Source organism: Talpa occidentalis, unplaced genomic scaffold (genome assembly GCF_014898055.3).
Source record: "Talpa occidentalis isolate TD23 unplaced genomic scaffold, MPIMG_talOcc4v2.1 talOcc4.8, whole genome shotgun sequence".
NCBI lineage: Eukaryota > Metazoa > Chordata > Mammalia > Eulipotyphla > Talpidae > Talpa > Talpa occidentalis.
Window position 1 is genome coordinate 106,253,562 of NW_023605194.1, and position 25,385 is coordinate 106,278,946.

At 42.9% G+C, this 25,385-nt stretch overlaps 1 protein-coding gene across 4 annotated transcripts in view; it reads right to left on the bottom strand.

The window, feature by feature from the left end:
• Positions 1-25,385, bottom strand: part of FHIP1A (FHF complex subunit HOOK interacting protein 1A) — a 182,638-nt gene that overhangs the window by 37,489 nt on the left and 119,764 nt on the right. For all 4 annotated transcript variants that reach the window (XM_037495819.2, XM_054690049.1, XM_054690048.1 and 1 more), the window contains 2 exons: positions 18,950-19,108; positions 17,086-17,172 (listed from right to left, as the gene is read on the bottom strand). In XM_037495819.2, coding sequence (XP_037351716.1) covers positions 17,086-17,172; positions 18,950-19,108 — 246 coding nt within the window. The remainder of the gene's footprint in view (positions 1-17,085; positions 17,173-18,949; positions 19,109-25,385) is intronic.

The following is a 25,385-nucleotide window of genomic DNA, read 5'->3' on the forward strand; positions in this document are numbered from 1 at the left end:
GAGTGACCTGGGTTACTACAGAGTCAGAGAGAGGTGGCTTCACAGGACCTTGGGCTGGTTCACACTCTAAAACTTACAGTGCGTGAGGGGGTGTGTGAGGGGGTGTGTATGTGTGTGTGTTAACACAATGAATATAGTTTGGTTTCCTGACTACTGTTATTTTTAAGGTGGGAAAACTAGTGCAGCTAGAAGGGGCAGAACCAGGAATGTGTAGGGTCAAATGCTTACAGCCACAGCTAGGCTACCTGGGACTCAGCCTGGATTCAAAACCATCCCAGATGGGCATTTTTGCATATTAGTAAAAGGGTCCCCCTGGGTGGAGTAGCCTCCCCTGGGCCCAAATTTTGATAAGCAGATGGCTTGGCTAGAGCAGAAGGTGCCCTGTGCCGATGTCCACCCTTCCTAAGGGCGGACACCGTCCCGCTCAGGGCACACGGGTCTGGCAAGCAGAATGTAAACTTCGTCTCTCCCATTTGCCCGCTCTGCAGGGCACTCCTGTGCAGTGGACAACCTGTTCTGCCCAGTGTCTGTCCAGCCTGGACTTTCCTAGCACACAGAACAACAGAAACTTCCAGCTTCCCATCAAAACAAAATTTCATTAATATCTAAGAAGCTCTGAGGTATATGGTCGACACTACTAGTCTCCCCAATATTCATTCTGTCTTTCTTCTCTGAGAAGAAACTAACTTTAAAACTTGTCATTTCCTGTCTTCCTCTGCATCCAAGTGAAGCTATATTTGTCCCGGCTGTGGAGCAGGAAAGGACCTCTAAAGGGAGTTCGCTATCATCTGCAGCGAAAGCCTATTCAACCTGATCCAGTGACTTCTCTCAAGATGAGATGATGCACTCTTTAAATAACTTGCTTTATAGATCTCATTCCCCGCATTTACAACAGTGACTGTCATTACAATGGATGAGCAAAAGGTATCTGGTGAGTGAATGAATTCATAAATGAATTCAAGAGAAAACTAACATTTCAACCCATGATTAAGCAGAAATGTAGTGTCAAAATTAATCTCATAACCCGTCCTTCCAAATAGTCTTCTAAAGTATGTGAGTAGTGTTTTTTCAAACTTTTCAAAACCATGACCCATCACAAAAATCACATTCCACGATAATGTATATTTACCATTACAACGCACTGATTTCCTCCATTGTGTGATGTTTTTATGTGCTTACTGCAACTTACCAAATGGACTTTGAGACTCATTAATGTGACAAAACTCAGTGTTTGAAAACTGTTTTAAGAAATGGACTTACTCATCTGTTAACTTTTCTGTTAACTAATAAACAAACTAGGAGCCAATGCTCAAGTTAAATTTTTTTAATTAAAAGCCTGAAGTATTTAACATTCAATGGAAAGAAATAACCAAAACACTGTGTTTATTTGCTATTTTGGTCCAAGAGTTAAATGTGATCACTGATGTCTCAGGCTTCTCCACAACCTAAGACCAATATGGACACTGCACCAGGGAGACCTGCCTGGAACCAGGAGGAGCTGAGCACCAATGCCCTCCTGCCATATCCACTGCTGCCTCTGGCTCAGGGCGGGCCGCACCCCTGCCCCAGCCCTCGTCAAGCCAGGCTGTCTCATCTCCAAGCTTCACCCCTCGCTTTCTCCCCTGGTGCCTACGTAGTTAGGCTAACTGTTCTCTTTGTTGATAAGGGGTATTGCAAATATGCTTTCCTTCTAAACTGGAATTCCTAGAGTGTACAGACTATAATTTAAGGAAGAAAAAAGTATCACAGAGTTGTAGGAAATGGCCTGCAGTGGGGATACAAAATGCTTGCACATTATTTTAATCCTTACTATCTGGTGACCTTGGGTGACTCTGCACATCTTCTGCTGCCTCCACGGCTGTGGCTGTAAGAGGAGGGGGTGCCTCTGACCGGCACCCACCCTAGCTCAGTAAGTTCAATGTCAATGAAGGCTAATGATGAGATTTGGTGAAAGCATCGGTGAAAGTGCCTTCTGCCACAGAATGTGGTGAGAGGATAAAGGAGCGAGGCTCAACGAGATAATAGAAAAGCAGTTGAGAACACTTAGAGGACTCCCGAATGCAAATAGAAAGCCGCCACATAAACCTTCTGGGGACAGTCTAATGTTAAGGAATTGAAAAACCCATCTATTTCACATCTTCTGTTTCGCTCACAAATATTAAGCTCACAGAATGAATATTTCTTTTCAAGTCAGGAGTCTAGTGTTCTCAGCTGTAACACGATGGTGCTGAACTAGCTGATCCATCCTCTCAGTTCCAAAAATACAAGATTCTTTGATCCTGTGTCAGTGACATGAAATAAGAGCTAATTTCAGCTCTTTGCCTTGGTAATTTTATCTTCCAGCAGAAGTAACACAGAGCTCTATTCTAATGCAGCGCTAAGAGTGCTGGCCACTTCCTTCTGATGCACTTACTCAACCGATCGCATATTTATCGAGTGCTTTTTTCATGTGTACAATATACTAGCAGCTGACGATACAGAGAAGTATGAGAACACCCTGTCCCTCTGGGCAATCGGCTGTTTGAGTCACATGATGAGACAAGGGCAGGACTGCAGGGCCCCAGTGAAAGCTCAGGGGCAGTTTCAAGATGAGAGAAATTGTGGGCACTCAAGTGCAAGGCTTTAGCCAAAAGAGGGGACTGTAGTGGGACTTCACAGATGACTATATTTTGCATAAACGGGAAATTGAAAGAATAATCCAACAGGAACGTGAACATGACAACAAGGGGACAGGACGATGAGGACACTGCTCTCACTTCAGGTTTGCACTTGAAATTCATGGGTAATAGGCAGGAGGGAGCCAGCTTAGGAGGGATTTTTACAAACAAGTGAAGAGGTCTGCATTACCTCAGAGACCCACCTGACACTCCTGAGCATGGAAATGATATTAAACCACCACCTCTATTTTTTAATATGAATTACTACTTGCAAATTTGCTAAAATTTAAGAAGGCTAGTTAACTGAAGACCTGATGGAGATATCCCAATGCTGGCTGGTTCCCACACGCAGGTTCTCCTAGCAGAGGGTTCCTGGCCTCTCCCTGCCTCCCTCCATCACTCTTCCCAAGGGAGGAGGAGGAACCTGTCACTTAGGGAAGCCTGGCCCCTCCTCTCTCTTGAGGCCAGGCTGCCAGCAGGAGGCACACCTTCTTCTCTGCTCCTCCCATCACAGCTTCCGTACTGGGTCCAGGTGAGTCTGTTCAATTCTGGGTTTCAATATTGGGCAACCTTGCCCACAGGTGCAAACCCATACTCCAGTTATTTCTTCCATCTGCCTTACTCTTTGTTCATAATTCCCAACGTTGTCAGAACTCAGATGGGGAAGGGACCCTCCATCTGAAAGTTGTTGCATTTTCTGAAAGTGCATTACAGGTGCCTCAGCCGTGCAGTTTCGTTTACACTGACTCATAGACATGCTCTAGACTCTAGGCCCAGCACTTCAATAAATAGGTATTATACTCCAGACCCGGCCAATGGATGGCAAAGGACAAAGATGACACCAAGACAACTTTATGGCAACCCATAGGCAGTCCTCAAAAGGAACTCTGCAGAGCAATTCAAAACCAAGGGCATTTGTGGGGAGCCTCGCCACCTTCCAGTCTCCCACCCCATCTTCTCTTCTCAGCTTCAATGATCCAACCCCTCTGGATGTGCACAGCCCATACCACCCCATGGCACCATGGATGACTTATACCAAAGTAATCCCCCCAAATGCTTATCCCTTATTCCCCACTAATCCACTTTTGACACTGTTTAAATAAAAATCTGCATTCTATACCCTTAGGAAAACTCAAGATGAATGATCGATGAAATCAGCTCTTCCAAGGATCAGTTACATATTAAAGAATTAGTATGATATGTGATAAGCCCAGAGTAAAACATGTTGATTATGTGAGGATGGAAATTCCTAGTACCACTTTTCATGCTGGGATCTCTGCCAATGCCCATTCCCTTTGCCATGCCCATACTTCACCCATCAGATGGGCAACTGGACATGTAGTCCATGAAGCCATCCTGCATCTTAGGCACCATTTCCAAAGGAAGAAAATCATTGTTTAAGATTCCTGTTAAGGCATATGAAAAAATGTTCAACATCACTTGTAATCAGGGAAATGCAAATCAAAACTACCATGAGATACCATCTTACACCAGTGAGAATGGCACATATTAAAAAAACTAGCAACAACAAATGTTGGCGAGGGTGTGGAGAAAAAGGAACTCTTCTGCACTGTTGGTGGGAGTGCAAACTGGTCCAACCACTATGGAGAGCTGTGTGGAGATTTCTGGACCTACTAAACATAGAGCTTCCATAGGATCCAGCAATTCCACTCCTAGGTATTTACCCAAAGGACACAGAAACATCAATTCCAAAGAACACCTGCACCCCCATGTTTATAGCAGCACTGTTTACAATAGCTAAGCTTTGGAAACAACCCAAATGCCCAAAAATAGATGACTGGATCAAGAAGATGTGGCACATACATACCATGGAATATTACTCAGCATTCAAAAAAGATAAATTCATGCCATTTGCAGCAACATGGATGGCGCTGGAAGGGATCATGCTCAGCGAAATAAGCCAGAAAGAAAAAGAAAAATACCGGATGGTCTCACTCATAGCAGGAATCTAGAAAACTTAAATAAGGGACCAGGAAAATGAATAACTATAAGAAAGTGAAAATCAAAATCAACAAAAAACTATGAACCAGAGACAGTTTTTGGGGAGTGGGGGGCAGGAGGGGAGGGATTGGGGTTGCAATTGTATGGGGAATATAAAAATAAAATTTATAAAAAAGAAAAAAAAAAAGATTCCTGTTAATCATTACCACTATTTGAAGTATTTCCAGAAACAGCTAGCCTGTATGGAGTTCCAGCTCTGTGCCAAGCATTGTCAGGTGCTCCTTACACATGACACGAATTAAATTATCTTGGCCATGTAAGGCCAGCATCAGACCTTTCATCTTTCAGAGGCTCAAAAAAACTTACTGCAGGAGTACACAAGAAGTGGCAGAGACAAGATGCACCAGAGACCATGTCTGCCTGATACCAAATTTCATGGTTCTTACACTGTTTTGAGGAAAAGCCAAGACATGAATGCTAACTATTCCTTGATACTCGTCCCCTACTCCCTGAGTAGAAATACTTTGAAATTGAACAGTTGTATCATCCATGCTGACTGATGAAGGTCAAAGATGTAGTCTCCCATTGCAAGAGTTCAGGGATGGCATTTTGGAGGACTCACACCCACACTCACACTCACACTCCACCAACACAGCTACAGTGAACAGAAGTAAGCTGCTCCCAGCAACAGATCAGGACGGACTCCTGCAAATATTTCCTCCAAACAACTCCCTGAGCATCTTACGCCTAGAAACCACAAAAGCAGGTGAAATTCATCAGAGTCGATACAAGAGAGCAGTGGTTCTCAACTCTGGCTCCACGTCAGAATCACCTGGGGAACTGTTAAAAAAAAATGCACAAGGCCCACCCAGCTCCAGGTAAATCAGAATTTCCAGGAGTGGGGCCAAACTTCCCTCTGATTCTGACCTGCACCATGGGGGAACCACAAAGACAAGCACACTACACAGGTTCTGAGCTGCCATTTAAGTTAGATCAACCGATGGAGTAACAAGAGTAAAAAAGTAAAATAAAACAAACACCGCTGGGTTTTAACGAGTAGTACTTTGTAAATGTAAAGGTGGACCAATAGCTTTCCTTCAAAGAAGCAGGCAGGGAGGTGAGCAAGCATCACGGGTCATAGCATAGTCGGCAGGATCCCAGCCCTGTGCCACTCCTGTCAATCAAGTCACCCTGTGGGACAGACACCAGCTCCTGCCACACAGGAAAAGTCTCTTTTAGAGCTTGTGAAAAGATTTTAAATCTCTATTGAAGGGAAAAAAAAGTGATCTGGAAGCTTCCAAAAATTCATTTATCCTCAGGGTGGAAGACTATTCACTGCTAAGTAAGGTAACTGCCTAGATGAGTACGAGAGGACATCTCAGGAGAAGTGGGTGGACTGGACTCATTCCCAACCATGATGGAAAGGCCAGGAGAGAAGAGTTAATGAGTGAGAGAATTAACCACTAAGAGAACCAAGTGCTGGTGGAAAAAAATAAGGTTGAGGTACCTACTTCATTACCTTCCTTCTACCGTTAGAATGAAAGAGATTGGTTAGTAGGAGCCTTGTTCACCCCGTGAGGTATGAAATGACCCTCCCGTCATCCTGGGCTGCTAACTCACCCTCACGACAGGAACAAAGGAGTCCACGTGAGAGTCTACTGAGTAGTTAAGCCAAAATAGGGTCCCTTTCTTCTTTTTAGAGTAGGGCTACCAAAAAATTAACCTGAAAGCCTCTTCGTAGATCCACTAGATGGTGCAAGCTCTCCTTTTCGAGCAGACTTACAAGGAGGAGAAACTCAAGGACATCAAAAAATTATTATGGGTGCACCCAAAGTGCCCCTGCACCCACAGGAGCCTTAAAAGGAAGGAGGTTTGCACTCTAATTAAAGTCTTTCTATTGTGCAATTAACAAAAGCAGGGGGAAATTTTGTCTAATTCTAACTGGAAGATCAGGAGTTAATTTAGGCATGGAAGGAAGCATGCAACGAAGATTTTCTTCAGAGGAGGGAAGTAGAAAGAGGATATTGAAGCCTCAAGACATGGAGATCGGGCTTTGATGCAGTCTCAACCCATAATTAGCTGTGTGAGCTTTAGCTAGTCACTTAACCTCTCTGGTCTTCATTGTCTTTACCTGGAGTGAAGAGCTGGGACCGGATAAGCTCTGGAATAATGTCTAATGCTAAAATTCTTTGCATATATATTCTATGTATAATGTACTATGCTTCTCACTCTAATTTAGTCTATTTATTTATATCTGGCAAAAATGTTAAAGACAAAGTATACGTTCCCATGAAATCCATCTAGTCTATGAGGCTTCTGAAAACTGCTGAAATTTATTAATTTGCTGAAAATCATTGGTAAAGTTGTAAACAAAAAAGAAAAACGTGGAGGACTGGGAACTAGCCGAACGTTACTGGGACTCCTGGGACACCCTGTACCCTTCATCCATGCAATTAACTTTGTCAATAATGCAGAGTATTCTACAATCCCTGTGGAGAATGTTTGTGGAAGCTTCCAAATTACTCCTTTCTTTTCCTGCAACAGAGATTTAAATTTTTTTCATAAGCTCTGCAAAACATACAGTCCCTGTTTTGGGGGGGTTCTAGGCACTGGTGAACACTGTGCATGGAAATAAGGATATGAAGACCAACGAGAGAGTCCCTCACCTTTGCTCCACACATAGCTACTCTATGAAATTGAAATTTAATGGATTTCAAAGTTTGAGACTCCTAAATTTTTGCAGACAGAATGTTATCTTCAAAGAAAGAAATTGGAACAGCTAAATCCAGTTTTACTTGTTACAAATATAAATATCACACATGCTTATCCAGAGAGTTTGATGTCATGATAAACAACCAGGCTAGTGATATACTGCCAATTATTTTTAACTTGATATGTCATAGGCAACTCATACCAAACACAGTCAAGTTTGCCTACTTGGTAATTTCATTTCTACAAGTAAGAGAGCACCTTTCAAACATGAATCTTAGAGCCATCACTGATTCCTGAGTAGTTTTGTTTTTGTTGTTCATTGTCCTTTATTTCTTTCTACAAAATATTTACATTTTCCTTTATATTTTTTCAGCAATGTCTGTCTCAAACATGATCTTTTCCCTTTTGGACTTCTACAACAATTAGGAGTCGTCCATCTTTCAGCAACAACCATCTCTAGTCAATCCCACACACCTCCGCTCAAGTGACTCACTTCTCTCCCACCCCCCTGCCACCCCAGAGGGCCAGCATCAGCCAAACCTCCATTTATCAACCTGACCTGATCCACTGCAACTCTATTAAATCTCCCCTTAGCTTTGCCTCTCACTCCCTCACATTCACTACACACACACACACACACACACACACACACACCCCTACCTAGTCCCTGTATCCCTAGTCACACATCCACTTATTTATTCAGGAAACATCAAAATATCTATTATGTACAAGGCAATGTGCTAGATATGCTGGGACAGTAGTTGATCAATGAATGAAATAAAAACACCTGGCGTCTCTTCTTCTGGTGTTTACTTCCTGGTCCTCTCTGACTAAATCCAGATGTACTAAATCCCTAATGACCAGACAAGGTAGCCTCTCAGGGCCACATGCGCGACACCAGCCAAAGTCTAGAAAGAACATGAGTGTCCAGGCCTGACTTGATCAAGACTTCCAGAAGGAGGTGGCATGTGGCTGGACATTGGAGGATGAAAAAAGTTTGGATGAGTACAGTCAGAGGGGAAAGGCGTGAGCATGGGCCTTCCACCGGATGGCCAGTTCACACTGGGGTGAAGGCAAGGGTCTGGCTGGGGGAAGGGCCCTCCAGAGGCAGGAGTAGGAAGCAGCTGGTAACAGTGGAGGGAAGTACCAAACAGCTGGGCTCTCCCAAGTCTATGTCTCTGAATTATTGCTCCTAGTCCCTTGATGTCTACCATTTTCTACCTATTTCCTCCTGGCAATGTGCCAAATATTATAATTTACCCATAAATGGAAGTGCTTGCTTAATCATCTAAAGCTATGATTTTCCAACAAGCATATAACGAGAACATAAGCAATAATAATACAGTGGACATCATGGCACTGACTCTGTACCAGGCACCATTTTTTGAAACACCCGGTTCACTTAATGCTTACAAATCCTACTAAATGCAAAGTCCACACACTGTGAAATCCTTTATAAAGCATTTATTCACCAGATGCCACTCTATCTAGGTCTATGTCACTGAATTTGCCTCCCTCTTTGCTCTCAATTTTTGTTTATTAGGCCAGCAGTTTTGTTTTGTCTTGGCACCACATTACAGTGTTAGAAGTATCCCCAAGACACCACGAAGCTGGCTTTGGGCCAAAGTGGGATCATGGATCCTTTCAGTTCACTGTTTGTTCCATGAATAACCAAAATGAGAGGAAGAGTTGGGTTTCCATTCACATACAATGTGCCCAGGCCTCAGCTGGAAGCCAGGGGCTTTTCCTAAGGCCTCCACACCAACGGGAGCATGAAAGACTGGGTTTGAGAGGCTGGAACAACACAGGTCCTTAGATATTAATGACAAGATGACATCCTTTAGGAAAAAAAGTGAATGTTCCCATAACTTCTATTATAAACTATTTCTACATCCCCAGAGACTTTCCACAATAAATACTAGTTATTTCATTATGTTCCAGAGTTGCCATCCTCAGTGAAACTCTAGGCTACATAATGGACTCGCTTAGACTTTTCTATATACTGATTCATTTGTATATGAATCTAAATGCCCACATGCATCTTCTCTTTCACTTCAGCTAGAATAGAGGAAGTGGAAGAAATGAAACAATGGTTAGAGTCAACTGAAGAAAATCTCCCAAACTTCACAGCGGAACCTCCAGTTACAGAGAACACTTCCTCCCCCTCTGCCCACAGCATGGAGGCACCTGGGAGGACCTGTCGGTGGCGGACAGAGATCCCTTACAACATTCTGGGATACACATGACCTCAGAGAGTGGCCAAGCTGGTAACGTTTCCATTTGGAAGGAGTTTTATGTACCGACATCACCATCCACGTGTCTGAACAGCATCACGCACAGGACAGAAGAGCTGATTTTATAGCAATAAATAATGACACTCGTTCAGCATCCTGAGCCTTGGCGGATAGTTCTTCAAACACTAGACTCACATCAGGGGCAGAGACACATTCTCGAACTGGCTTAAGACCCCTACAACCTCCTTTCACTACTCATCTACTAAGTGAATTTATAAAGTATTTCGACCTGTGTTATCTGCTTTCATGGCCAAAACTGTCCCAGAAGGAGACAGGGCAGATCTTATCCCTATTTTAACACCTTGTTCATTTGAAAAGACCACCTCTTTCCAAAGGGTTGTTATCTCCCATCCTCATCTGATGTCACCACAGCCTGGGAGGCTGAGAGGGTGGGGATTATGCAGAACCTCAATTAAGATCCTTGAGACCACACATAAAACTAGAAGCCAGGTCTTCTGAACGCTAGGCCAGTGAGGGAGCACCAACAGCCAGTGGCCAGCACGCGCCCTGAGCTCACACGTCCGCCATGCATGTCCATGAATCCCCTGGGTGCTGTCTGCAAGTGCTGATTCCCATTGCTCAGGCCTATATTACATCTGGTCCTGGGAGTTTGCATGTAAGAAGGTCCTGGTTCACTGTCTCTGAGTTTGAGAGCTCTGGCATGGAGAATAAACAGGAAAATAACTCTATGAACACATGAGCTGCCATCACATTCTGGAAGAAATAAGGAAAGCATAAATCCAAAGTCATGCTATGGATGAGATCATATAAAAATGTGTTAAGGGACAATAAGCATATTATCTAAAATCAAAATATCAGAGTGATGAAAAATGGCATCTATTACTATCCAGTAATATACAGTGTCATGTGAAGGAAGTCTTGTTGTAAACATTCAGCTGGCTAAGTTAATAGGTCACATGTACTTAGGACTAAGTACCAGATACAATAAGCACTTTAGGTGTAGTTTCTCATTTATTCTTCACAAGAACCCAACATGGTAGGTATTATTATCCAGCATAATAGAGTACGCGGATGAAGGTCCTTTTTGCCACAGTCACATTGCTAAATAAATAGCAAAGAGCCAGAATTCCAGCCAAGTTCTGTCCAACCTCAAAAACCCATTTTTTCAAATGTTCAGCTAGACTGCTTCCCAAGATTGTATTAAGCAAATATAATGGCATTAATTGAATGTATTAGATGGCACATACTAACTTTCGGTTTTCAATTAACAGTTAAGTTACTTCCTAGTCAAAGCCTCTTATAACTGTCACTAAAATCGTCGAGGTCTATTTAATAACTGGCTCTCTCATTGGGTAGAGCAACTGTTAATTTAGGCTGTTTAGAGCTGGCCTGTTTCATATGATTTCTTCAATCTGAGTTTAATAGTGCTAAGGCTGATCCATGTTACAGAGCTGCAGGCCCGAGACAGAACTGGACCTTCTCATTACCTCATCCAGCTGCCATTACTGATGAGCTACAGTGATCGTTGCATCTGGCCACTCTGCCTCCATAGTCATCTTCTGCTTAAGTCCAGGGTAACCGAGGAGACAGAATGACTATCTGGGTCCTCCTACTGCCATCCCAGCTCCTTGGTCACAACTGCATTTCCAGCACTGGACAAGGGTCACAGCCGAAAACAGGCTTGAAGGGGTGCTGGGTGCATCAAGCTTTCCTACTGAGCTCAAGCCCCAGCAGCCAGACGGCCCTCATGGAACACCTCCCTACCCAGGCTGTGGACCCAGGTGGGCGCACAGGTATGCTTCAGCTCACAGCCTGAATCACCTCTGATTCAGTGCAGGGGAGGGCAGAGTCACTTTACATGACTGGCTTATTGCTCCAGGCATGGAAAGAAACAAAGTTCATCTGAGCAACTGCCACTCAACATCAACACAAGAGAAAGAGTAAGGAGCTAGCAAGAAAGGTAGGGGGCGCTAGTGACTGGACTTTGAGTCAATAACGTAGAAACTGTGTCGTAAAAAAACAAATGACTGAAATGTATAACCAGAACTACGAAATGGAGAAACCAAAATATTATCCCACTACAGTTTTTAGTAATGGCTCACTCCAGAGTGGGAGTTTAGTTTGAAACCCCATAACTAAAGGGAAGTGAGAAAAATTTAGCGAAGAACACCAAATTTGAAAATTAAAATTTTAAAATTCCAGGGCCAAGATGGCATCTCAATCAAGCTTTTGACTCCTTCTTTCTTGCAGTTTCCCACTGCAAGGAACCCCCTGACCAATGACATTTTGCAGCACTAGAGGAAACCAGAGATGAAACTTGCAGGTGTTTTTCATCAGGAAGTGAAGCAGATGACAGCAGAGTGACACAGAGCATCCAGAAAGGCAGTGGGAAGTCAGCCAGTAGGGCAAGGCGGGGGCTCACCGCTACCCTTTTGCCCCCCTCCCCAAAGCCCCTCCACCATCTCCCAGACTTGAGCCTCATGAGGGAGGATGAACAGGAGACACTGAGCTGAGGGATGGTTAAGAGACCTGTTGTGTCCACTCCCCACTGGAGACTAAAACCAGCAGGACATGAGGGGCCAGTGTATTTATTCCTCCTGTAAACACAGAGCCCAATTACAGCTCATTAACATTTATTAATGGTGATCATTTGAGATGCTATTAACTGCTTTTAAAATCTTTAGTCACTAGTTTCACAAGGCATAAAAGTCAGAAACATCCCTGGCTGGTGAAAGCCCAGTGAGCCCCAGAGGGTCTCAGTACCTCCCACTAACGGGGGTCAAAGCGTGGCTGCTCTGAGCGGCTCAGAACAGCCATTCTTCTCTCCGCCCCCAAAACATCCATCCATCAGCCTAAGTCAATAAGCCATGAATTATTGAGCGCCTAGGCTGCAGATCATGAATATGTATGTGCGTGCTCAGAAGACAAGATTGTAAAACAAATGGGCTCCACAGTGGCTTATAGGAACCCCACACACGGCTCCAAGGAAATGGCCAGAATTATTCTACTGGGGTGTATGGTTCAAGCGAGATTTTAGCACACAAGAGGTAGTGGAAAAATTGGTTTTTCTGGAGGATATTTTACTTCTGTTTTCCCAAGCGTATTCATATGGAATAACGTGCGGAATGAAACACAGCTGGCTTCTCTGCAGAAGCCAAAGGACAGGCTTCTCTGAGGCCACAGTTATGGCTGTTAATGCCTGAGAGCTGTGTTGCAGAGGAGGACGGTATGTTATTATTTTTCCTTCCATCCCTCCCTTCGGCGCACTCCCCTCAAGGTCGCCAACTCCAACAAACATTCCCAAACTTCTTGGCCCCGTTTTTAAACAGTCTCCAAATAAAGGGGCCCAAATAACCCCCAAAACAGAAGCTTCTGATTTCCAGCCCACTTGACAAAATTCCTACACCTGAGCCCAGGTGTGTTCAGGTCACCTGCCTTCCCAGTCCAGGCACCCTGCCCGGCCTGTGTCTGGCCTGCTGGGGCTGGGGCAGCGCCTAGCCAGTGTCAGTGCCACCACCAGCTGTCATTTGGCACGCTAAACATCACACCCAACAAGCTAATGGCAAAGCTCACAGCCCGAATCACCTCTGGTTAGGGTGCCTCAGTCTGATCACAGCATTCAAAAAATAGTGCCTAGCAACCCTTTTACCAGACCATGAGCTCTACCTGGGGACTTTGCCCCAGTAGCATCATCATCTTCAGATATGTAATGAGTCCCCAAAATATACAGGAATGTGTCAAGCAACAGAAATCAGGGCTAACTGGCTGACCCACACACTGACAGGTACACATTCTAGAAGAAAGAAATCCAGGACCCTCACACCAACTCCCTGAGTCAGGGATGGTCGCAGGAGGGAGCGGGTCCTTGAAGACAGAGACAGAGTAAGACCTGACAAGAGAAGAGCCCAGAAGGGGGCGTTCCAAGCAAAGGACAAGGACCAAGTGCAGGGACACCCTAAGCCAGACTGAGGCCGGCCTGCAGGGGGCCTGGGCCAAGCAGTGAGACCCAGCCGAGGTTTTCAAGAAGGGGTTATGTGTTTAGACATCTGTCTAGAAAACTCACTCCACCAGTTACAGGTCAGCGGACCTGAAGAAGGAAGAGGCAGCAACGAGAACCTTTAGCAAAACTAACCTGAGTGGAGGTATGTGGAGATGATGACCAGACATGACACTGTTGGGGTTAGAAATAAGAAGGCTCAGACTCAAGAATCGCATGAAAAAAGCCGGGCACCATGTGAGGGGAGAGCACAGAGAGCCAACTCTGTGGGGGAGCAGTCAGGCCCAGTGGATTTTCAGGCCACCTGTGCAGGGTCTAAGTAACTTCTAAATCACCTCTATTAACATGGCACCATTTTTTAATATGACTTTAATTTATATTCAAAATGTATCCTTTCCTAAGTGTGCCAAATAGGTTTCCAATCTCCTCTCCCAAATCCTAGAGAGCAAGAGTATTCTGGAATTCAAACCTTTTTGTATTTAGGAAAGCAATATGAACAGTCACACATCTGCCATAGCAACAAAGCAGGACCGGGGCAGCATCCTAAAGCCAAACATAGACAAATACTAACACAAGCGGGATTCAAACAAGTAGCCTCAAGACAGTTCAGGCAGGGGTTCATCATCAGATGAGTTCAGCAAAGGTTAGAGCATACTGTCATATGAATTATTTTTTTAAAGAAGTGTTTTTAGGGTTTTTTGAATTGTTGAAACATAGACAAGGGATTGTGAACCTGTATATTCACACCACAGAAAACTATGCAGTCCTTGAAAAGAAATCAGCTGTGCCTTTGTACTAACACAGAAGTGTAAGAGGCTGCCCATGGCGTTGCATGAAGAAAGCACAGAGCAGAGCGACTCGACTCGCAGGGTAGGATTATCACACACACCTGTGCGGAGGTACAGTGGAGACAATCCTCACCTGTCCCCAGCCACCACGGAGTACCCATAGCTCTTGGTTATGACTTCACCTCTGATTAAGAAATGCTGTGGGAATACTGTTTGTGTGTGTTGGTTGTAACGTGGGAAAATGCTGAAGTATGAATTTATTTAAATTATTTGTGAGACAGAGAAGAGCAAGGTCACTCTTGCACACTGGGTGGCCAGTGACTGCATTGTTATGCAAGAACTGGGGGCTGAGATGGTAACAAAGGAAATGGCCTTGGGGTACTGACTAAGGCTCCTCTGTCAAAGCAAGGACACAGAAGGTGAAAAAGAGCTAGTAGCCCCTGAAGTAGACCAGAGACTGCAGGGATCCCTCCCCAAATCAAAGGAGGGGAGGGATACAAACTGTAGGATGTGACTGTTCCCTCCAGAAACACCCAATTCTCAGCTTCTTTCCTCCATCCCGCCACCCACGAAAGCTCTTCTTTAATCAGCCACTTGGGAAGCCAAGAGCCATAAGAGAAGTTGTTCACTCTCCCTACCCCCTTTCTCTGCTTCCTTCCCAGACCTCTTCATTCTAAAAGATAAAAACACAAACAAAAGAAGATAGCGAGAAGGGAGAAAAGTAAATTAGGGGGGGAAATATTTTCCCTAGTCACTAAATAGCCCTGGGAGAAACTCTCTGCCCTGGATAAAAGTTAAGGAATTTTAATTCGGGACCAGAAATTCAAATCTTATATAGTAACGTTCATTTTGCATTTTACATTTTCAGGATGGGCTCTGTCTACGGCCATACCACCCTGAACGCGCCCGATCTCGTCAAGATGGGCTCTTTTTTTTTTCCAGAACAAGTAGTATTAATAATGTCATGATTTTTTAAATATAGTGTTTTAATTTGGATATAACTCAGAACATTAGTTAATATATGTAAGATGCTACTGCATAGTCTATGAACTACTGTCTGGGGATGTGCCAAGTGCCAGAATCCTGCTTGGTACTGTAACAAACACCCTTCCTTCCATGTCTGTTTGTTCAACCTCCTACATCTATGGTACTGGGCAAGGCACTGGGAATACCAGAGTGAATTAAACAGGAATGAGCCTTATTCCCATGAAGCATAGCACCACGGAGACAGACATAAACAAGTGACACACATTTCATGATTCAGTTCCACGGTGGTGAATGCTAGAAAGGAGGAGTATAGAGACCCTTGCCGAGAGCTCTCCGAGGTGGCTTGCATCCTCAGTTATGGCTAAAGCGTTATCACTGATATTTGAAACAGATGGCATATAACATAAAATATTCTGAACAAACAATAATTACAGTTATCATTATTATAATAATGACTTGGGAAATTATTTTATATCAACCCATCAATGAGGGAAAGCATGAGGAGGGAAGTGGACGCAGACAAGAGCCTGTATGGATAACCACGACCTTGGGGTCTGTATCCTCCATGAGGAAAACCCCTCTGTCCAGAGGCCTGGAGACCTTCAATATAAACACCTGCCCCATCTCCTCAACAGTTAAGATACTAAAGAAGGGCAACCTGTCTGTATTTTCCAAAAATATGCTCCACATTTTTCAGGACAGATTTAATTTCAAAGACTTGGTGCCTTTGAGCCCATAACCACCAAAGTAACCTGGAAACCTTAATGTTTTAATATTTGAACCATATCCAAGATTACTTCTGGAAACGAGAAGTAACACAAAAATCCTAGCCAGCCAAGTATCTTGTTCACCTTGGAAATATTGCCACTATGCTCAAAAGGCACTGGATGATAAAAGATAAACATCTTCCCCAAGACCAGCTGCTCTAAACTAGAGACGCCATCAGCATCTACTTCGGGGCTTCACAGTTGCCCATGGAGATGCAACTTCTGGATGTAGGAAGCGGGTGTTCATCAGAACAACACATGAAAAGCTCTTCTTTGTTTCTCTTCCCACCAGGGCTGGCAATTCCAATAACTTGACAAAGATTCTCTGAAAGCAACCCTGTGCCTCTTAACTTAGTGAAGAAAAAAACAAACTCCTTAAAATTAGAATTTGAGGTCCCTGGGTGTCTCCTGACAGCTCACAATAAGGTGTTATCAGTTGATCTATTACATGAAACAACAGCATCACAAGGAATTCAGTGAGGTACTAATGAGAGAGCAAGTCTCTGAATGGACCTTAACTTGACTTCCCTTTAACCTCTGTTGTCATAAAACTTAAATTGTTATAATAAAAAATTATGTTCTATTACAAAGATGGCAAATCCATGGCATTTGGCTACCACTGTCTTCACTTTCATGGTCAACCTCACCATCTCCTGGCAGACATGGCTCAGTGGACAGCTTCACAGACAGTTCCCAGTAGCCACTAGCATGCACAAGAATCAGCCTGTCAGCCAGCCCTCGTTTAGACCACCTGACTGGACATTCACAATGAAATATTCCGTGGCAACAAATGGATTCCATCAGACTTCAAGTGTTAGAGTTAAGACCTATGTTTGAGGCTGTTAAGAGAATATGGATGGAATGAGAAGAAAAATAAAGCTAAGGTCACAGCTGAATGGACCACATGTTTACCCTCCTCAATTGTACTACAGATGAAGATCACACTAGCCCATCACTGACCTTATGGAGAGCAGGAGCCAGGACTGGTACCAAGAATCCATTGTAGATGTAATTGACAAGCTGATTACGAATCAAGGGATGAGCCACCTAAGAGAGTAATAGGACCCATAAAAAAAAAAAGTACGACGATTTCACTCTTTGGCTCTTCTTAAAATCAAACATTTCTGTGTATTTGGCCATTTATTTCAGGGATAAAAGACAATTCAGACTTCACTGCTATGTAATTTTTTCAGGTGTCTTACTCCAATATAAACAGCTTGGGCTTTCAAATAAAGAAAAAGTGGGTAATTTTAAGCCTCTATTTGGAAAAAAAAAAAAACAAATAATAAACAGATTGGATATGTGCAAGGACTCCTAAGTGAAAATTAACAAATTGGAAAGTATAATTTTTGCCCCATAACTTTGTCTATGTCACATTCTCATCTTGCAGCTGACTTTTTACAAAAGAATATAACTGTCAAAATAGACTACTCATTTTGCTAGCAGAAAGAATTTTCTCATTTTGAAGATTCATGTTCTATAATAATCACTTTTATTGGGGAGGAAGGCATTTACAAAATTTTTTGTTAAAAAAACAGATACCATAAAAAAAAAAAAACAGAAGACATTATTAGAGGCAGAACACTTCTCACACTTTATTTTTAAAATATATTTATACTGTGGATAACCCTTTACTAATATCTTTTGTAAGTAATTTTTCTAGTGCTATCTCCAAACAAAAAATCTTAAAAGTATATGGCCTCAATTTCAAGAGAGTATGAAATATATCATTTCTCTGTCCTTAACATGCAGTTGGCTCTACTTCTCTTTCTTTAAAAAAATAAATAAATAAAATCAGACAATAAAGTAAAAAGCAATTTCTAGGGAAGTGAGGCAAGATCTTTAAATTACTGATAATCTCTCTCTGTGTGTACATTTGGGGAGGAACTAATAGTTTCATCTTTTTTATTTCCACACACTTCTGCAAGAAAATGTTGATAGGCCATAATATTAAAGGAAAAAAATAACTTAAGATGTAATTCATTCATCTTATATATAAATAAAACTTCCTCTGATTTAGCAATAAAAATGAGATGAGAACTAAAGTAATTTACTTGCATTTTCTTCCAGAAGCTGTTTCTTTATTTGGTAGATAAACAAATTATAACTAACATTTTTCACCTTACAATCACCATAAAGAAAATTTGATTTCTTAATAAATCCAATATTAAGGCAATTTTATGCTATAAGAAATAAAACATTTTTGATGAAAACCCACTACACCCTTAAATATATATAAAATCTGATTTTTATTGAAAACGGTAACGAGAAATCTGAAGGTAAAAATCTAATCAAGAAGCAAATATACTAGAGTTCAGTGCCTGTTTTTTCCTGAAGCAGGCCAATTTCAAAGCAAATTTAATTTGTGTTGCTAAGAAGATGCTTAACTTCCTCCAAATTCAATTGGGATAACAATATTCTTTATGTTGTATGCACCATTAAGCAAAATAAAGTGTTTTCCTTTGTAGACTTCCAAGAAGACCTTGAAGTAAAAGTGGTATAATCTGAAGTACTTAGAAGCCTAAAAATATCTATTTAATGAGTCAGGCATTGAACTTATTTTTGATGGTTAAGTGGATAATCAAAACAGAATTAACACTTTTTATAAGGAAGATAAAATCTACTAATTTTTTTCTCAATCGAAACTTCCAGAAACCTATAAACTAACCATTTTATTCATGCAAGGACATTCAGTATATTTAAAGCATCAACGTTCCATAAATGCTGATCAAAACTAAAAGAAGGACTGTTTGGACGAAACCCTGCCCCATGGTTGCACTCAGCGGGGACCATTACAAAGGGCTCCTTTATCGTGCTCCGGTACCTGGATCACCGCATTGCAAAACTCCAGGGAGTTCATGAACTGGACGAGGGCAGGGAGGAGCAGCCAGTCGTCTTTCAGAAGGCAGTGCCATTCCTCACCTTTCTCTTCCAGCTTTGTAGGCAGGGAAGAGTAGAGACCGCTGAGCCCAGTGGCGAGTACCTGCAACGAGAAATAAAAACGTCATGAACTATCTTGTGAAGTTCTTCACCTGGTGAAGGCCGGTGCCGCTGTTCCGAGGCCTGCGCTTCGGGCAGTCAGGGGTTAAAGGCACTGCACAACGCAGCTGGAGGCAGATGGGAGGGCAACTCAGGCAGAGGGCAAGAGGGCTCCAGAGGTATTTGGTTGACACATGTATATTTGACAGGGCCTGCTTGGGGCTCCGTGTCAGGCCTCCGCTGGGCTGGGGGTGTGGGGAGCAAGGGAGACACGTGCAAAGATGAAAGAAACATGATTTCTATCCCCAGAAGGTTCGGGAGAGGAGGAAGCTCCCATACTATGTTGAGTACCAGCGCTGAGAAGGCACAAACCCGCCGTCCTTCTCAGGCAGTCCTGGACGGAGGGCGCCAAGACAGAGGGTCTCACAGGCAGGAACCACAAGGAGCTTTATGAGAAAAGTTGAAGGTCATGACTGACAAGTTCAAGTTTACCATTTAGAAAGCACTTTCTTGGATATTCTCTCAACTGCTCTTCACAAACGACAGCAAGGAGAAAGAACTAGGGGTCATGGGTCAAGCGGAGGTGATAACAATTCAAACAGCTCTACCCCAAAGTATCAGTAGTAGGAAGAGGTAGGAATAAATTGGGGTATAACCCCCAGGGTGGCACCTATGACTCCAGCATGACGCCGAAGCTCCTGGGTTGGACTTGCTCCCTCAGACCAATGTTCCTACAATGAAACTGACAGCTCCTAGTTCTGAAGGTAAAGAACTCAAACCGTCCAGCTACCCAGCTTAGGTCATTAAGAAAGGGGCGATATTTTAATAGAGGCAGAAATGTTGAAGAACACATTTTGCTGAGTGCCTGTTGATTTTTAACTTGGAGATAGATATAAGACAAAGGAAAGCGGATTTCACAGCACACCCAACAGGGAAGTGGGGCTGGCCGGGGGCACCCCTGAGCTGGGATGTGGCAGGCGTAGGAGGCATGGAACACAGTAGAAACAGGGAAGTTATCTGTAAAGGCGTCGCTCTGGCGTGAATCCTGAGCTGTTGAGGTTACTCAGACATGAGGTAAACATTCAAGAAAACATTCAATTCTGAGTTAGGTCCAGAAAACAAATGGCTAAGTTTTACTGATTTCACCATCGAATAAGAGACAAAGAGGCAATTATAACAGTGTTATAAATGCTCAGAATCCATCATGGGAAACACAGGCTGTAATGAATGTACAAAAGGACTTTAACGCACGCTTGTCAGACCGGGAGAAGGGATGTTCTCAAAAGAACTAATGTCAAAGGTGCCAAAGAATAAAGAGCAGGTGGCCAGGAAGAGTCCTGAAAGGAGGCGCGTTCCAAGCAGAGGAAACAGCATGTATGAAAGCTAGGAGGACTGAGAAAAGATGGCATCTTCTTGGAACTATGAGAAACACAGTGACACCAGAGTGCCGAGTCAGAGGTGGAGAGAGCCTAGGCAGGCTCCAGCAGGAGGCAGGTCCTGCCAGGCAGTGGAGGCCAGGATAGAGAGCTGGGGTGCCTCCAAGCAGAGAGCCAGGAGATGGATCTGTGTGAGGGGTCTGATGCTTAGGGGAGGATCTGGGCAAGAGAAAGACACGTGGACCCATTCGTATGAAGTTGGCACCTCAAGCCATACAGAACAGAGATCTAGAGATGAGATATGACAAATTAACCCATAGAGCCAAACATCGGAAACCAAGGCAGGAACGACACTGAACAAAAAAAATAATCTCCAGGTTCACATCCTTCCCCTTGACCTGTTCCCACAGCACCTGCTGTTTCCCTCAGTGGCAATCAACTTTCTCACACAGAGAACTCTAGGGCCAATCTTCTCCATCTGCCTGGTGTGACCTACTCACTCCAGCCCTCACTGGGGGTGTGGATGACTTGTCGAGTCAGGTATGCTGAGTTTCGGGTGCTAGCAGCTACACCCACGAGCAGCACACCCAACACCACGACAGAGCCCAGGCTGGAGGGTGAACCGTGAGCTCTGAGTACAGAGAAAGCCGAGGGAGGCACGCGGGAGTGGGGTTGTTAATACGGTAGGAATCCGCCATGGGGTGTGATGGCAGGGAGACAAACGGAGGAGCTGTTTCAGTGCTGGAGAAATCAAAGGACTACATTTCTCTGTTCTGGTTCCTAGTGGTCTTTATTCACCCACTCACTCAGTTAAAACACACAGACACACACACACACACACACACACACAATTACTGGGCACCTAGGTACTACGGTAAGCCCAGGAAATACAAGAGTAGACAAGACTGTGCATTCACCTCTTTTTCAAAATCAGGGTATTTGTGGTCCCAAAGGAGAATGTCCCCTATTGAAAGCCTTTAACAACTTGTCAGCATACCCCAAACAAATCATTTTAATTCCAGCTTTGAATATGACCCGAGCGAGTTGCCTGTTATAAATTAGAAACCTCTGGCAAGAGAGAACAGAGACCAAAAGTTCTCCTTGAAGGGAAATCTAATCTTGATGCCACATTTTTAAAATCAATTATATTTGCTAACTCATGCTAAATTAACCACAGAACAAAAGCCTTAATTCTGCACACTCTCAATTCCTTAACCACTCGGAGGCTTTGAAGATGAATTCATAAAGACAGGCTTAATTTGTCTGACTAAAAAGCTGGGAATAAGTATTCAGTATATCAATATAATTACAGCAACATTAATTTTCAAATTACATACATCAGTGACAGTAATTAAAAATAACACATACCTAATATCCAGTTTTTTAAGAGCATTGTGAGAAAGGGGTGGCTGAGACGGGAACAGGGCCTGCCTTACAGGGCCCTGCGGCCCGCAGCCCACAGCCGGGCGGAGCCCAGGCCTGCGCGGCCACTAGACAGTGGCGCTGGGGGATGTCTCCAGAATTCAGAACAGGAGAGCTATGGGGGGGAACAAGGAACATGACACCATCTTAACAACAAGATTCCAACGCTTTACTGCTTAATATTTATATGCCCCCTTCCATGGCTTCTGCTCAGAGCTCAGATTCTTCACCGAGGCCACATCTATGTCTAGGACAGACTAGCCAGGCACTATGTAAGGCTGGTACAGAAGCAAGCACAGCAACAAGTCAGGCCAGGGGGATTGGAGGAGACAGCAAAGAAACTGACACAGCTGACCCTCGAGCAACACAGAGTGAGCTGTGGGAGATACTCACTTTCGGGTTTATTCCTACCTGCAGTCCCTGTATTTACCGATTGAACTAACCACAGTTGTAGGTGGCTGAATCCGTGGGTGTGGAGCCCACAGGTCCAGCCAACTATAAAGGGATTTTCAACTGCGCGCGTGGTCTCCCTCATCGTACCAGGGTCAACTACAAAAGTAGGGAAGGTGACTGTAACACTAAGGGGGCCAGAGGGTGATGTTAGAATAGGACAGGCGAAAAGCAGAGGCAACAACAGGTTAGTAGAAAACTTTTCCAGGTTCAAGATTTGAATGGCACGATATATTAGCTTCAAAATTTCTTTAATTTAAAAATTTAGAAACCAGATAGACATACAACCGCTAATTCAAAATGAAATGAAGGCCTCCCTGGTGGCGCAAGGGGTTAAGCACCGCACTATGAAGCAATCTGCTGCCTCTGCAGCACAAGTTCGATTCCTGGCCAGCCAGGGAGCAACCCACATCGTGCAGCAGACCTCTGCTGACTCGCCCGCTGCTCCCCTCAGCAGTGTACTTTGGTCAATCTGCCTGTTCTGTTTCCCACTGTCTCTGGTGAATCCTCTCACTCCCCACAAGCCTGTACCCCAGCTCTTGTATGCATAAATAAATAAATCTTTAAAAAAAATGAAATTCAGGTCCATGATTTTAGTTTTCACTGATTATGACACCAAAAAAATCATAAAACACTATATTTTTCCCAAGTATTAACCCAATATTTTTGATTTATCTTCCCTTAAGAATGTCCTTAAGTGTATATAGATATTATGTTTCCTACCTGAAACTAAAAGAGTGCTGTATGTCAATTATATCAAAATTTAAAAAAAAGTATCCTTAAAAGAAACTTAATCACCATATGAAGCTGTAAGGACAACAGACAACTTAATAAGCAAACGCCTTGCCTGACAGCAGCATGGCATGGTCAGTGCTGACACTATGACTTGAGTAACAGATACACGTGATTTTGAACCAGACTCTGCCATTCATATGTTGTAATGACAGGAGCAGAGTACTGAACAAGTCAGGGAAGGTCCGTCTTTAGCTTTAAACATCTAATGGTACCAGTTAATTTGAGCAAAAACAAAAGGAATTTTAGCAGATGGCTTTAGTCTGAAGCTAGCAGCAAAACACCTGGTGGGGACCATTTGCTACAACCTGCCAAAATAAAAAGCCTCATAAATTTTGGACATGGGATAAATAACTCTCTACTTGCGGCTGTGTACCTAAAGGTTGCTGTAATTCGATTTGCATTTTTGGATTTATGTATAAGCTGTGTTCTACTTTGCTAATAGGTGACATGCAACAAGGAGTTGATCATCAGCATTGGGTTGAAAAAAAAGCATCAAAAGAACAAAGGGCCATATAACCACAACCATTTTTTGGCACTGAACTGTTCCCCAGGGAGGCCTCATTCTCCTCCTTTTCTTGGGAAGAAACATCTTGAGATAACAGGCAGTGGAACCAGCAAGCTCTTCCTACCAACTACAACAAAAGTTCCCCAAAGTGGTCCAGTTGCTGAAGCAGCCGTTACTCTTCCAAAAGCCTGATGCTAACATACTCTGACAATCACACTAATTAGAGAAAGCTTTTTGTCAATCGTGGTCCTTAGCCGGATGGTTAATAGAGTATGCTTTTATCTTCAACGTAAAAAAGGCCTTTTTTTTAATTATGTTGTCAGATGTAATTATAGAAAACTGGGTACAAATGAGATTATGAGATCTATCCTGAGGGGCAACTTAACACAAGGAAGGTCTGTGTTCCATTCTAGCAAATAAGGTCAGCCGGAGACGTGCTTTTCCTCTCATTTTAATGAACTCTGTAGTGTTTTAAAGCATGTTTAGTAAAAGGAACAATTACTCAGTGAAATCTGCTTATAACATAATAATTGGAAATCTAAACAATAAAAATATGTTCATCTTGTCCTAGTATACTTAGCTTGAAGTAGGAAATGTTACAAACATGTAAAATGTTATAGAAAGCCATCCCTCCAGTTTAAAAGATTTTAATATTTGGTCTTAATCTCGTCAGACTGCTCTTCAGTTTTTCAAAAACTGAAACTTTACAAACAGAGCTAAACCCCACTCCAATTCCAGGACCTTACTTCATGTTATTTCTGTGCTTGTTTTTATCCTTTTACTGCGTACACGTGTATCCCAAAAACAGCATACACAAAGATTCTGTGTTTAAAAACTTTATGTAAATTTCAAATTTTATGCAAATACTTACATAGTATATGTAACCTTGTGTTACTTTTTTATACAGACATTTAGATTTATTGGCGCTCACACATGTGCATGTAATTACTTGCTAACACATGGAATTTATTCCATTTTGAATGCTGAGTAGTATTCCATCCATGTGCAAATAAACCTTTTATTTTTCTTTCCTTAAAAATTTTTCTCTTCCTCAACTCACTGTTCTATTGAACACCTTTGTGCTGTGTATTCTTGTAAACACGTGCCAGATTCCTAAAGGCAGATATCTAGAAGTGAAGTTGCAGGCTCTCATAGTATGCAAATACTCAATGTTTAAATGTTTCTAGACTGTTTTTCTGAATTACAATACCAATTTATACTCTCAAGAGTTCCTGTTTCTCCACACGTGTGACAATATTGATGTTATCAAATATCTAAATGGTGGTCATGCTGATGAGTATAACATAGTATCTCGCCGTGAGTTCCATTTGCATTTCCCTGATGCTAGCAAGATATTTTATGTTTATTGGCCTTGGAGGTCTGCTGGGAACTGTCCCATTCATATCCTTGCTATTTTGTTTCTTCACTGTTTTCTTAATAATTTGTAGCACTACATGTTTTTGTATTTGGAGTCCCAATCATTTATGGTTTTGTGTGTTGCAAATATCTTCTCTCAATCTGTGTTTTTGTTCTTAATTCCAGTCTCTTCTTTATGGCTGGTGCTTAAAAGGAAGTCCGGATATATTATTAGTGCTGGTCAGTGAGTAGTTAAGCACATGAGTCCCTGCATGAGACTGTCCAGGTTCAAATCCTGACTCTCTTACTAGTCACATGGTCTCGTACACATTTACTTGCTGTCAATATGCCTCCATTTCTTCATCTCTAAAATGGGA